The sequence below is a fragment of the Helianthus annuus genome, chromosome 10 (assembly GCF_002127325.2).
Source record: "Helianthus annuus cultivar XRQ/B chromosome 10, HanXRQr2.0-SUNRISE, whole genome shotgun sequence".
In the NCBI taxonomy this organism is placed as follows: Eukaryota; Viridiplantae; Streptophyta; class Magnoliopsida; order Asterales; family Asteraceae; genus Helianthus; species Helianthus annuus.
This window is the reverse complement of record NC_035442.2, coordinates 81,859,386-81,875,373: the sequence shown is the minus strand read 5'-3', so window position 1 is coordinate 81,875,373 and position 15,988 is coordinate 81,859,386. Positions and strand designations below refer to the sequence as shown.

The window sequence follows — 15,988 nt, the reverse complement described above, 5'->3', positions numbered from 1 at the left end:
GGATGGTTATACGGCAGCCTTCTTTAAGAGTGCTTGGTCTGTAGTTGGTAATGATATTTTTAACGCGATTAAGGATTTCTTTGAAACGGGTAATCTTCTCCGGGAATTGAATCATACGTTAATTGTTCTCATTCCAAAGGTTGCGACCCCTATGCTTGTTACTGATTTTCGTCCAATTGCTTGCTGTAATGTTTTTTACAAATGTATCAGTAAGATCATTGCGGACAGAATTAAAGGTGCACTTAATGATATTGTTAGCATCAACCAATGGGCTTTTGTTCCTGGTCGGAAAATCTCGGATAACATTCTTTTAACCCAGGAATTAATGCATAATTATCATAGAGATGCGGGTCCCCCGAGATGTGCGTTTAAAGTCGATATTCAGAAAGCTTACGATACTGTGGATTGGGGGTTTTTGAGAAAAGTGCTGATTGGTTTTGGCTTTAACATCAAAATGGTGGAGTGGATTATGGTATGTGTTTCTACTACATCGTTTTCGGTTTGTGTCAATGGCTCAGTGCATGGGTTTTTCAAAGGGAAACGGGGGTTGAGGCAGGGTGATCCAATGTCCCCGTATTTATTTACGTTGGTTATGGAGGTATTAACGAGTATTCTGCAACTTTGCTTTGCAGGTGACTTGTTTTTATTCGCTAGAGGGGAAGTTAGTTCGACTAATTGCATTATGTCTTCCCTCTCGAAATTCACTAAGATGTCGGGTTTGGTCCCTAGCAATCAGAAAAGCACGGTTTTCTTCTGCAATGTGAAAAATCATACTAAGCAAGCTATTCTGAATATCATGCCTTTTAAGGAAGGAAAGCTGCCTGTCAGGTACTTGGGGGTCCCTTTGATTTCGGCTAGGCTTGGGTACAACGAATGTCGAGTTCTTGTGGAGAGGTTGGAAAAGCGTATCATGCATTGGAGAAATAAGCTGTTATCCTTCGCAGGAAGACTTCAGCTTATTAATTCTGTTCTATCTTCTATGCATATCTACTGGGCCTCGGTGTTTATTTTGCCGGTTCGGATAATCAACGAGCTTGAAGCTAAGATGAGAAACTTTCTTTGGTCTCAAGATTCTGCGTTTAATAAAGGTAAATCGAAAGTCTCTTGGAAATTGGTTTGTACGCCAAAATATGAGGGGGGCTTGGGTATTAGACGTGTGGGGGATATGAATAAAGCGTTGATGTCATCTCATATTTGGAGCATTGTTTCCAAACGGGACTCCTTGTGGGTCGATTGGGTGCATTCGTATCGGTTAAAGGGCAAGAGTTTTTGGGTATGTAAAACGCCCGCTAGTAGTTGTTGGTCGTGGAGGAAGATATCTCAGTTAGGGCCGCTGGTTAGAAATCATTTTTGGTCGGAGGTTGGTAACGGTGCCTCTACCTCAGCGTGGTATGATATTTGGTCCGAGTTGGGGCCTTTGGCCGATTTTCTTTCGCCTAGGGTTATTACAGATGCTGATTTTAGGTTGGAGGATTCGGTGGCCGATGTGCATTCGAATGGTGGTTGGAGTTGGCCTATAGCGTGGAGGGATTTGTTCCCGGTCTTGATTCAGATTGATCAAGTTAGTCTGGATCCGATGAAAAATGATAGGCTTTTATGGAAGGATGGGAATGATCTTAATGGGTTTTCGACGTCTGGGGCTTGGCATTCGTTGCGCCATAGGGAACCGGATGTTGATTGGTGCAAAATCGTGTGGTTCGCTCAGTGTATTCCGAGGCACGCATTCATGATGTGGCTGATTATGAAACGTAAGCTACTTACACAGGATAAAATTCTGCAATGGGATTTGTCTAGAAGGAAAAACATGAATATGATGTGTTGCTTATTGTGTTTTGAGAACTTTGATTCCCATCCACACTTGTTCTTTGAATGCAAGTATTCTGCACAGGTGTGGACGCTAATCCGGGATAAGGGGGGTATGAACTCGGTCAGTCCGATATGGTCAGAAGTTGTTATCTGGCTTAATGCTCGTAGTCTTCAGAAACGGGCGGATATTTATGTGGCTAAGCTCCTCGTTGCGGCTACTGCTTATAATATTTGGCAAGAGAGGAATGCTCGGTTGTTTAAAAATCAACTTAGACCTCCTGAGATGGTTAGTGATGTTATTCTCAAAACAGTGCGATACAAGTTGATGGGAGCTAAGTTGAAGGATACCGTGAGGGTGCGAAAGATTCTTGAAGAATGGGAGATCTATGCGGATGACAAAGACGACGATGGAGGCTGATTAGCTGTGTTTGGTTTTTGTTTCTAGATTGTAGTCTAGTGGTTGTTTTCCTTGTCTTGGTTGTTTGTTTTGGTTTGTTTTTGGTTTGACTTTCATGGGGTGTGCCTCATGATTGAACTAGTGTAGGCTCTCTACACTACTTGTGCGTTTTTGATTGTGAATATATAGAATCACCGGGGTAACCCTTTACCCAAAAAAACAAATCAGAATGGTGTTTGGGTCGTCTTCTCTCTATCCTTAGGCGATTTTGGCGATTTCTAATCATCTTCCTCTGCTCGATTTCCCTTGTTCTTTCTTGTGATATTATGCATAACAGTCTGTGATTGGACCTTGATTTTTCAAGAATCTATAACGAACTCGTTAGCATTAGGGATCAATTAAGAACTAGGGTTTCATCGTCTCAAAATCGCGGCCTTAGTAATATATTCTGAAACCCTAATCTATTAATCTGGTTGCCATTGATTGCGGTTAACTGAGATTAATTTAGCTAGATTGATGACACTAGTTTAATCGATCAAGGGTTGAGGTTTTATTCTAGGGTTTAAAGGATTTCGGGTTCTGTTTTCTTGTGATTTTAGATCTTTATTCTTTGCGAAAGACTTTCTTTGTTGGCCGTTTAGGGTTTTTTGGTTGTTAGATTTACACTTGGCGGCTGTTAGGGTTTTTGGTTGTTAGAATTACACTTGTCGGCTGTTAGGATTTATTGCATGCATGGAGGGGGAAAGTGGCGGGGTGAAACCTTTGGACCAACGTTCTCCTGGGAATGATGATAATACACCTCCGGTTCGTGGGATTGGCTTGCGAGTTACAAATATTGAGGGTAATCCTATGATGCCGAGACGTGGTATGTACTCTACAGGTAATGTTTCGGTGATTGATGGGTTGTTTGAGATTTCGAAACCTGTGGTATTGGATGGTACGTGGGGATATGGAGGTGGGTATACGGCTGCTAAGGCGGATACCCATGCAAACCCTAGTTCGAGTAATGCGGTGAATGACATACCCATCTTTTCTTATGCGGACAAGGTTAAAACGCAGAATTTACTGAAAAGAGAGGTAAATTTCCGGAAACTGGATGCTACGGAGACGGTTCAGGATGCTGATGTGCTTATTCCTCGTGAGGTAATTAAGAAGGTCCAGGAAAACTTCGAGAATGTTTTGTATGGATATTTTTTGGGCAATCGGCTTCCATTTCCTGTTGTGGAATACTATGCCAAAAATGTTTGGTCTAAACATGGGTTTGCCAAGATTATGATGAACTCTGAAGGGTTCTTCTTTTTTAAGTTTAATTCAAAGGAGGGGATGCTGAAAGTACTTGAAGAAGGGCCATGGTTAATTAGAAAGGTTCCTCTTTTCTTGAATGTTTGGTCACCTTCGGTCAACCTCAGGAAGGAGTGCATCAAATCGGTTCCAGTTTGGGTTAAATTCCATAATGTCCCTATTCCAGTTTATATGGATGATGGGCTGAGTTTGTTAGCGTCTAAGTTGGGTACTCCTAAAAGGTTGGATGGCTATACGGCGGATATGTGTGTGGATAATTGGGGAAGAAGTAGTTTTGCCCGTGCCTTGATTGAGATTAATGTGGATAATGATTTAAAGGACTTTATTACGGTGGCCATCCCGAAGCTTGATGAGGATGGCTATATTACTGAAAAGGTGAAGGTTGAGTACGAATGGAAGCCTCAGCGTTGCTCGGTGTGCTGTGTCTTTGGTCATAATGACCAAACATGCCCTAAGAATGTCGTAACTAAAGCTAAGCAAGTTGTCATAGATGACGAGGGTTTCATAACGGATAAGAGGAAAACGGCTAGAATAGGGGTTATGCAAAAGAAACAGAAGGCTAAATTTGTGTATAGGCCGAAAGTAGGCAACTCGGGTGCGAGCACGTCGGGTACGAAGAATGATAAGCCGGATTCTAGTGTGAATGGCAATGTGGCAACCAAAAACTCATTTGAAGCTTTATCTAAAGCAGATGGGGATGCGGATAACTCTCTTGCTAATGAGAAATCAACGGGGCCAAAGGCGGATGTAAGGAATAGACCGAATGATAGTTATGAGGAAGAGGAGGTTGTTGAGGTGGTGCCTACGGAAATGTCTAAATTTATGAGTGATACTTCTCGTGGAAATAATGCTGAGGGGGCAAGCACTCCCGGGTTTACGGGTTTAAATGGATAGTTTAGCCGCATGGAATATTAGGGGCTTGAACCGGCCCCTTAAACAAGCTGAGGTTCGGGTTCTTATAGCTGAAAACAAGTTGAGTATTTGTGCTGTGTTAGAATCTCACATCCATGTGAATAAGTTATCCGATATTTGTAGCAAAGTCTTTAGGAATTGGTGTTGGACGTCTAATGGCGGGTTATGTTCCAGAGGTACCAGAATTATTCTTGGGTGGAATGCCGACGTGGTGGATATCATGGTTATCTCTCAATCGGACCAGGTGATGCATACCCAAGTTCTCATTAAAGCTGATAATAGAGTTTTTTTCTGCTCATTTGTTTATGCAGAAAATAAGTACCATGACCGTCGATCACTATGGGAGGATTTATGCAATTTTAATGCCTTGGCTCGTGAGAAACCATGGATAGTCCTTGGAGATTTTAATGTGGCTCTTAATATGGAAGATTGTCTATCTGGCCCTTCTAGCCATTCTATTGGCAAGAGGGAGTTCTATGATTGTGTTAAGGAGACTGAATTACTTGACATTCCGAGCCATGGCATCCATTATACGTGGAATCAAAACCCTAGAGAGGGTATTGGAGTCATGAAGAAGTTAGACCGTGTTATGGGTAATCTTAAATTCCTGGAACTTTTTCCGTATGGTCATGCCCTTTTTAAACCAGCTCGTATATCGGATCATTCTCCTTGTATTTTGAAGATTTCATCGACGGCCCGTAGTAAACCTAAACCATTCAAATTCCCTAATTTTATTGTTACTAAAGCGGAGTTTAGGCAGGCTGTTTCATGTGAATGGGCTAAGGATGTTCAAGGTCACTCTATGTTCGCTGTAGTGAAGAAAATGAGAAACTTGAAACCTATCTTTCACAAAATCCTCTTTCGACAAGGTAACTTGCATGAGAGGGTTGCTGATTTACGGCTAAAGCTAGACCATATTCAGCAACAAGTGGATGCTAATCCTTTGGATTTGATGCTTCGTGACGATCATGCCAAATGTCTTCGGGAATTTCAAACGGCGGCGTATGATGACGAGTGCTTCCTTAAGCAGAAAGCCAAGGTTGAGTGGTTGTGTGCAGGGGATGCGAACACGGCTTTCTTTCATAAGTGTGTGCAAAGTAGGAATGCTAGAAATAAAATTTCGAGTATTATGGATGTGCAGGGGAACCGGTATGAGGGAGATCAAGTTCCAACAGCCTTTCTTAATCATTATACTAATTTTTTGGGTATGGAGGACCAGGTTGAGAACCTTGATATTGGGGATCTTTTTGTTAACACTCTGACTGATTTTTCAGCTAATCATATGGTGCGTTCGGTGACGCGGGATGAGGTCAAGAAAGCTATGTTCGGAATTGGTGAAAACAAAGCTCCAGGCCCGGATGGGTACACTTCTGCTTTCTTTAAACATTCTTGGGATGTGGTGGGTGATCAAGTTACGAACGCTGTTCTGGATTTTTTTGAGAATGGCCAAATGTTAAAGCAAATCAATCACACTATTATAGCGTTAGTCCCTAAAAAGGAATCCCCTAACACGGTGCAGGATTACAGGCCGATCTCCTGTTGTAATGTCCTCTTTAAATGCATAAGCAAGATTATTACTGATAGAATTAAAGGAAGCTTGGATGGTTTAGTCAGCATAAATCAATCGGCTTTTGTTCCGGGTCGAAAAATTACTGATAATATTCTTCTGACGCAAGAGCTTATGCACAACTACCATATTGATAGAGGCCCGTCTAGATGTGCCTTGAAGATTGATATCCAAAAGGCTTATGATACTGTCAACTGGTCTTTTCTTGAAGCTGTCTTGTTGGGTTTTGGGTTTCATCGAAAAATGGTCATGTGGGTTATGAAATGTGTTTCTACAGTTTCATATTCTTTGAGCATTAATGGGGAGCTGCATGGGTATTTTAGTGGAAAGAGGGGTCTTAGTGTCACACCCCCAAAATCCACCTGCGGAATACCACCGCTTGGGAGCGTGACATGACCAGGATCAAGCCACCAATCATATAGAACAATGTATATAGTTAAAGTAATAGCAATTAAACCAAACCAAATCCATATGAAAGGTGTTTCCAAAACATAAGTAAGTTATCACTATTTAGCGGAAGCGTATAAGTAAAACCCAATATAAATAAGTATGTAATGTCATAAAGTGTTCAACAAACAATCACGATCCAAGCCCACAACGACCAGCTCCTCCCTGTGCAAGCTCCATGTATCTAACGACCTGCAAGGCATGTAACAGAGGATCAACAACTAGTTGAGCGAGTTCACAGTTTTATAGTTTAGTAATTGTAATAGTATGGTAAGCCTTGTGTTCGTTCATTAAGTCATGTATCGTAATAGTTCGTATCGCAGCCCTCTAGGCATGTATGCGAATATTAGGGAAAGTTCTCAAGTATTCTAGACTAGGTATGTTCGTATCGCGGCCACCCGGCACCTGTGCGAAGTTTTAGTGTATAGTTCGCAGCCTTCCTAGGCATGTGTGCGAAGATTAGTCATATTATCGCAGCCAACCCTGGCATGTGTGCGAAGATCAGTCATATTATCGCAGCCAATCCCGGCGTGTGTGCGAAGATCAGTTCTATAAGCATCACTAGTCTAGCAGTATCTTAACCAATCACCTTCCTCACCCGAGGATCATATCACTACGTTCCATTATCTAGAGAAGTACAAATAAATATATCAATCCCATTCCCACCCTGGGAACCCCATGCCTTGGCTGTGTGAACTCACCTTGATTTGCTCGGTATGCTATGCTCTAGGGTTTATCAAACGTCTAAGTCCGTTACACATGACCTAGGATATGTTGCATATGATACGATGTAAGTGTTTGCATCAAATTAGGGTTTACAAGTCTAGGATATCAAGCAGTTGTGATCCGTGTGATATTTGTGTATAAAATGATATGATAATGGTTGTTCGTGCATACGGTATCAGTCAGTAAAGTAAAGTATCATATTGTTCCTCAGGTTACTGAACTTGACATCACAAACACACAGTCTTTTCAAGCATAAGCAGAACTCATGGCATGTAACGTCACTATAATTCAAATCATATATTCAGTCAACAATTCAGACAATTCATTAATGAACGTCGGATCTTGTGTGCATACATTAAACTCAGACATCATGTATAAATCATACAAACTTCTGACCAAGGGTATAACATGCATAGAGTTCGGACATCACTATATCTGTAACACCCCCAAAATTCCACCTGCGGGAGCCCCGCGAGGCGTGTTACGCATCAGAGTTCGAGCCACCAATCACATTGAACCAATGATAAATACTTAATAAAACATACCATTTATTACCAATTGAAAATGTCAAACATGATATCAAATCCCACAATGTTGTATAGCGGAAGCATGTAATAAATCGTTTAGCAATAGTTTCATGATAATAATCAAAATCCATGTTTCGTTTATAAGTCAATCCAAAAGTCTCGATCCATGACCACTCTAGCACTCCCAGATAGCAAGTCCATGTTCCAAACGTTAATGACCTACAAGCATGCAAACAAGTGTGTCAGACTACGCTGGTGAGTTCAAGGTTTTGTTAACGTGTTGTGTTACCAGATATATGTTAATGCGATTCAATGTTGCGTTACGATGTTGCTCATGTTAGATACCCTAGGGAGTGTGCCCATGTGTATCCGGGGAGTGGGTACCCCTTAACGACTGTTTGCTCATGTTAGATACCCTAGGGAGTGTGCCCATGTGTATCCGGGGAGTGGGTACCCCTTGTTTGCTATGTTGCCATCGTTAGATACCCTAGGGAGTGTGCCCATATGTATCCGAGGAGTGTGCCTCTAACAACCATAGCCCTATCCAGATAATTAGTTCACGCCCGTCCTTACGGCCCGGTGTGAGGTTTCCCACCTAATAGCGCTATCAACTAATTACCCCCATTGCCCTCCAGGCAATAACCAAACCGATTAAATTGTTTACCCAATGTTTCCCTTCCAAATGTTTACCAGTTGTCCCAAAGCACCGGGACGCATGCTTGAGAAAATGCAATGAACTCACCTGGGGTTGCTCGGTATGATAGACGAAAAGGTTCAGTTAAGCTACAATGTGATCAACCACGTCCTAGCATGTTTATCATACAAGTCAGGTTTGGTTCAAGTAAAGCACATACGATTGCACAGAGTTAACACGTTACATACACGTAGAGATCATGGTAAACACGTATCACATATTAACAATCAAGTTCATATCATACTAACGCTTATACACACCCAAAGATAAAGCCCGATATCAAGCGGCCCAACCGATTGTGCGATCAGCACAACTTGTGCGATCCACAATGGTTTGTGCGATCAGCCTTGTGCCCGGCCCAAATCATATGACCAGCCCAACAACATTCTCGGCCCAAATAAATAACACATTAACAAAATATCTTGTGCGACCCGGTTAACCTTGTGCGATCCGGTTAACCTTGTGCGACTGAACTGGGTTGTGCGGTTGGAACCTAGGGCTGTCCGGCCCACTAACTATCCAAACTGACTACGGCCCAACTATCAACCAAAACGAAATTAACTAGTGCGGCCCAATAGATCATGTGCGATAGAAACATCTTGTGAGATTAACTTGGTGTGTCTGGCTCGTGCGACCAAGGATGCCTTGTGCGTCTGTGGTCATCTTGTGCGAGTGGGGCTTTGGGCTTTAAGGCCCAATCGACATGATAAGTCCATCAGTTAACAATTTAGACGACTTGTGCGATTCATCAAACCTTGTGCGGTTGATGACATCTTGTGTGATCCGAAAATTATGCCTTTTAGTTATATCGTTTCCATATTCAAATTGGTCAACAGTCAAACCATTACCTATTACAATAGTTACCAAACTTGCAATTTAGAAATCACCCAATTAACAGTTTTTGATTACTCAATAATCGATCAAGGCAAGGATTTTTAACATCAATTCATATGAACCCTAAACACTATCAAAACATGTGCACCATGATCACAACACTTAACCGTATACTAGATGTCGAGTCATGATGTATAGTAGACTAGGTATTTGGGGTTTTATAGGTCTTTGGATTTGTTTTGTATTACATATATGGGGCATGTCCTGTATATGAACTAGTGTGGAACACATCCTCACTACTTGTACTTTATTGCGGTTGCTTTTTAATAGATTCACCGGGGTAACCCTTTACCCAAAAAAAAAAAAAAAACACTTAACCGTATACTAGCATGCAACCACTTATACTACATTCGAACAGGAACACATCACATCCTAGCCGAGTAACATGTTCATTAAATTCTTGCCTAACATCATGAAGTTCCGAATCATACTAACATTATCGAATACTTATATGAACCGATTTTATGAACACACCATCATACCAAATCATAGCAATCGCAATATCAATTAGCATAAGATCACAACATTATTGACATAATATCATAGAAATCGTAACATCATGGCAACTAATCGAAAGTGTAAAACTAACCGAAGTGTTTTATGCAGTGGATCAAGATACGAAGCCTTGGGTTGAAAGAGTTGTTGCCGTCGAATAGAAGAGGAGAAGAGGGAACTAGGGTTTTGTGTGTGATAGTGTTTTTGTAAATATGAGAAAGCTACAAACACCCTAAGTGTTATACGTGCGAGGTGGGTGGGCCGAACCCATGCATGGGCCGCCCTTAAGAGTTCGGTCACAATCAATCCGGCCCAATGGCCTTGTGCGATTGATACATGTTGTGTGGTTCGGTTCGTGTAATATTCGCATAACATAACATACACACATAAAGCACATAGTATCATAGCATTCATTAAATCAAAGTATCACATAGGCACGTAACGTCACATTGTAGGTCTAAAGTACGAGTTGTCACAGTATCCCCAACTAAAAAGAAATTTCGTCCCGAAATTTGGTACGCACTCACTGAGAAAGCTAGATAAGTTAAAGCAGCTAGATAAGTTAAAGCTAGGTAAGTTATATCGTTTGCTGGTTTTCCTGGGGTGTCACAATATCAATACAAAAACTATAACAATCCTCTTTCAAGAAGTCGGACAAGAGGGGGGGGTATCCCTTCATAAAAGTCGGACCAAATAAGACAGGGGGGGGGGGGTTTAAACATCGGACAGGAGGGCTTGGGCCAAGAAACTCGGACCAACACATGAGGTTATGAAACTCGGACCATGTAGGGGGTCACAAAAGTCGGACATGGGCTTTGTCCCTTAAAAAAACTCGGACAAAAGTGCATATACAAAAACTCGGACATCCCATCAAGCTTAAAGGTCGGACCACCCATGTGTTTAACACAAAGTCAGACATGGTTGCCTCACATAAAACTCGGACAACTCCAAGTCTAAGAACTCGGACCATAAGAGTCCTTTAAAGGTCGGACATGTTATACTCATCAAAGGTCGGACCTATTTGTAGTTATTTAAAAGTCGATTACACAAGTCACATAAGCTCGGACATAACTATCACAAGTAAAACTCGGACCTACATAAACATTGATAAAACTCAAACTAGCATGATATGATGAAACTCAGACACACACATTCAATCACGCATTTCTGTATAATTGTAACAGTTACGTACTAACCCTCGCACGATCAAAACCCTAATTCATGTTCTCATAATGCAGAATCAATCAATCATCAATAATTTTGACCAAATCAATTATCTAAATCATCAGGCAATCGTCACGCAACAATCAACATCAATTCCCAATAATCAGAATCCAAAACCACAATCACAGAACATCATATAAAAGCTAGGGTTTTCATGAACACATAATCAAGAATCAAGAACAACAACAAATCAAATAATCAATTAGGGTTTACATGTATTCCAATAATCAATAAACAATTACCTTGAATGATTCTAGAGAAAGGGAAATCAAGAGTGATGATTATCTTGTGCCAATGATGATGGTGATGATGATTGCCAGAGAAAGTGAATGTACGTGCTTTGGATTTTTGTGAAAATGATTAGTGAAAAGAGATTAGGGTTAAGTATGGTTTAATTTTCACTAATTACTCTATACACCCTGAATTACTATATTTTACACAAGCACACCATCTCATAACAATTTCACAATTCCACTACCAAGTTCACATATTTGACAAGTCTTTCACAATTAACACATAACCATGCATAATCACACAATACACTTCATTGTATCAAAACGTTACAGTTCTATAGCCAATTACTTGTGCAATTAAACAACTAAACAATACATGAACGTGCAATAAATGTGAAATAGGAATCTTGGATATTCGAGTTGTCACATTATCCCCAACTTAAAAGAAATTTCGTCCCGAAATTTAGCATGCGGTTACTGAGGAAGCTAGGTAAGTTGTATCGTTTACTGGTTTTCCTGGGGTGTCACATCATCCCCCCGTTGATTTGGAATTTCGTCCCGAAATTCCGCAGTAGGAGCTTCAGCCTCAGTAGTAGTTGCATTGGTTTCGAATAACTGGGGGTACTTTTCTGTCATCTGGTCTTCGCGTTCCCAGGTGTACTCTGGGCCACGTTTGGAGTTCCAACAAACTCGAACAAGAGGGATTCTCTTGTTTTTGAGGACCTTAACATCCCGGTCCGAAATGATGGAGGTGGGCACCCCGTGCCTCGAAACAACTTCTTTAAGATAAACGTCTGCGAGAGTGGAGAACTTATCCGTTTCCTTAATAGCCAGGAAGTGTGCAGACTTGGTGAGTCGATCCACGATCACCCATATAGTATCATTCCCACGCTGGGATCTGGGTAGGCCTGTAACAAAATCCATGGAAATTTCTTCCCATTTCCATTGCGGTATCTTGGGCTGCTGAAGTAGGCCCGCTGGTTTCTGATACTCCACTTTGACTTTTGCACACGTCAAACATTTGCCGACGTAGGTAGCGATGTGGGCTTTCATGCTAGGCCACCAGTATGTAGTTCTGATGTCGTGGTACATTTTATCCGACCCTGGATGTACCGAGTAGCGTGACTTGTGAGCTTCGTCCATTACCAGCTCGCGTAAACCGCCAAAAAGTGGGACCCAAATACGCCCCGTTACATAGTAGGCGCCGTCTTCCTTTTGTTCCATTCGTTGCCTTGAGCCGCGTAAGGCTTCAGCTTTGACGTTTTCAGGCTTTAATGCTTCCATCTGAGCAGTTCGTATCTGTGCAGGAAGACTGGACTGAATAGTGTCTTTCCGACTGAGAGCGTCAGCCACAACATTGGCCTTGCCTGGATGGTACTTGATGGCGCATTCGTAATCGTTGTGTAACTCGACCCATCGTCGGTGACGCATGTTCAAATCCTTCTGCTTAAGAATATGCTCGAGACTCCTGTGCCGGTGTAAATTGTGCACTTGGTACCGTACAGGTAGTGTCGCCATATCTTAAGTGCAAAAACAACAGCTCCCAGCTCTAAATCGTGCGTGGTGTAGTTTCGTTCATGAACCTTGAGTTGACGAGAGGCGTAGGCAATAACCTTATCCCGTTGCATCAATACGCAACCAAGACCCTGTATCGATGCGTCACAATAAACCACGAAGTCATCCGTGCCCTCTGGCAATGAGAGAATAGGTGCGCTGCAAAGCCTATCCTTTAGGTACTGGAAAGCAGTTTCTTGTGTATTACCCCAACGATAGGTAACACCTTTCTGTGTCAACATAGTAAGCGGCTGTGCAATCTTGGAAAAGTCTTTGATGAATCGTCTGTAGTACCCCGCCAAACCCAAGAATTGGCGTATTTCTGTTGGTGTACGCGGTGCAGGCCAGTTCCTGATCGAATCTACCTTGGATGGATCGACATGAATCCCATCCCTGTTTACCACATGGCCTAAGAAGTGGACTTCACGAAGCCAGAAGTCGCATTTTGAAAACTTGGCGTACAGTTGTTCCTTTCGAAGAAGTTCCAAGATAAGGCGTAAGTGCTGCTCGTGTTCCTCCTGACTCTTGGAGTAGATCAGAATGTCGTCGATGAAAACGATGACGAACTTGTCTAGATAGGGTTTGCACACCCTGTTCATAAGATCCATGAAAACTGCAGGCGCGTTCGTAAGCCCAAATGGCATGACAAGAAACTCGTAGTGTCCGTAGCGAGTTCTGAATGCTGTCTTGGAGACGTCCTCATCCCGGACTCTCAGCTGATGATACCCTGACCTTAGATCAATCTTGGAATAGTAACTCGACCCTTGCAACTGGTCGAATAAGTCGTCAATGCGTGGAAGAGGATAGCGGTTCTTCACTGTAACCTTGTTCAGTTCGCGATAGTCTATGCACATTCTGAAAGTGCCATCCTTCTTTTTCACGAATAGTACTGGAGCTCCCCAAGGCGAAGAGCTTGGACGAATGAAGCCCTTATCCAAGAGCTCTTGTAGTTGCTTAGACAGTTCCTCCAGTTCAGTTGGAGCTAATCGATACGGTGCGCGAGCTATAGGTGCTGCTCCTGGAGCTAGTTCGACTTGAAACTCGACCTGACGATCAGGCGGTAGACCAAGTAAATCTTCAGGAAACACTTGACGAAAATCACGTACAACTGGAATATCCTCTATTCTTTTCTCCTTTGTCGATGCATCAGTAAAAAGTGCCAAAATGGCAGTATGACCCTTTCGTAAACATTTCTGAGCCTTCAAGAAAGAGATAATGCCAACCACAGCACCACTCTTGTCGCCTTGAACTTCGAGAGGTTCCCTACCCGCACGAGGAATACGAATGATCTTCTCCTTGCATAGAATCTCCGCCTGCTGCTTGGATAACCAATCCATGCCGATGACGATGTCGAAACTACCCAGAACTATAGGAATGAGGTCGATGGAGAAAGTCTGACCAGCGAGGATAAGATTACAACCCTGAGCTATTTGCGTGGCTTCTACCCTCTTACTATTTGCTAGTTCTACGACATGTTTGGTGTTTAGGGGTGTTGGTGTATGTTTTAACAATTTACTCATTTTCAAAGACATATAACTCGTATCCGCACCCGAATCAAACAAAACAGTAACATAAATATCGTCGAGAAGAAACTTACCCATAACGACGTTGGGATCATTTCTGGCATCACCCTGCCCCAACACAAATGCACGACCCCTTGCTTCATTGCCGTTGTTGTTCCCACCGTTGTTGTTGTTCCCATTGCCCTGGTTGTTGTTGTTATTGTTATTGCGATTCTGGTTCAACTGGGGAGAATCACGCTTGAAATGACCTTCAGCCCCACACTGAAAACATCCCCTGTTACCCCGCTGATGTTGCTGCTGATGCTGGTTCTGTGGAGCTGGTGGTGGGTGTTGCTGATTCTGATTTGCAGGTCGCGAACTCCTGCAGTCTTTAGCTTCATGCCCTAACTTGAGACATCTCTGACATCGTTGTTTACGACACCGCCCGCTGTGGTGTCTGTTGCACTTATTACACAGTGGGTGAATTCCCCGATATCCACCCTGCCCCTGACTGCCTGATGTCTTCTGACTCAGATTCTGGTAGTCGTTTGTCTTACGTTGCTGTGCTTGAGACTGAACAGAAACTGATCCCCTGCTGGAATCCCCCTCCCATTTTCTCTTGTTGTCACTGGGAGTAGCATAAGTAGTAACAGCAGTAGTGGTAGCCCTGATGCGTTTTGGCAGCTTGTTCTGCTCCACTGCCTGATCCGTAATACGATGAGCAAGGCGCTGAATAGCCTGGATATTATCAAGATTAGCCGATGTCACATGGCTCTGGATTTCTGGCGCTAACCCCTTGAGGTACAACTCAATGCGCTTGATTGGAGGGTCCACCATAGTTGGACACAACACGGCCAGCTCGTTCGACCGTTTAGTGCAAGCTTCAATCTCTGACCCAGTCATTTTCAAATGATAGAACTCATCTTCCAGCTTGTGGATGTCTTCTCGAGTGCAGTATTCACGTTTAATCAGTTCCTTGAAGTCAATCCAAGGGGTGGCGTTAGCAGCTGCCAACCCTAAGATCTGCACTTGCGCGTTCCACCAAGTTAACGCGATTCCTTCCAACGTGCCAGTGGCGTACTTCACCCTGCGATCCTCAGGGCATTCACACATTTCGAATACCGACTCTAACTTCTCAAACCAATGGAGGAGTCCCACTGCCCCCTCGGTGCCACTGAATGTGCCTAGACGACAGTCCATGAAGTTCTTGAAAGTGCAAACGGGCTGATGAGCGTGTTGACCTAATGTGTAAGATCAGAACGAGGTTAAACATAAGAGTTGTTTAGGAATGTAGGATCTAAAGATCCTAGAATAAGTTACGACTGCAGGGTATACCTCCTGCGTTTGCAGCTGCAAGTGCCGCAGCTACTCGTTCATTGATAAGTGCCGTCAACTGGTCTTGAGTCATGTTCACACGTCCAGACATGATCTTCATAGTAGAAGTAGTGTAAGTGAGAATGGTTCGCGAGTAGTGCGATGACAGAAGAGTGTAAGCACATAAGTGTTCTCAAGCAATAACAAATAGTGAGCAATGTAATTTAAGCATACTACGAGCAAAGTTCTTATGCAATTCTAGCATGTAGGCAATAAACATAAACCTTATTACCTAGGATGTTGCGTCTTGCATGTGGAGCGAAGCGTCGTTGTGGATCGTTGAGAGCACTGTTCTGGTTATAGTCTGGTTTTAATAAAAAAAACGTTTTCCCAT

The 15,988-nt window shown here is 42.7% G+C and overlaps 1 protein-coding gene across 1 annotated transcript; it reads left to right on the top strand.

Moving 5' to 3' along the window:
- Window positions 1–2,935: 2,935 nt before the first annotated feature.
- On the top strand, window positions 2,936–7,413 carry LOC110882005. The gene is made up of 4 exons (XM_022130116.1): window positions 2,936–4,385; window positions 4,501–4,593; window positions 4,729–6,318; window positions 7,337–7,413. The coding sequence occupies exons 1-4, from the start codon at window positions 2,936–2,938 to the stop codon at window positions 7,411–7,413; spliced, it is 3,210 nt and encodes a 1,069-aa protein (XP_021985808.1).
- Window positions 7,414–15,988: the final 8,575 nt, after the last annotated feature.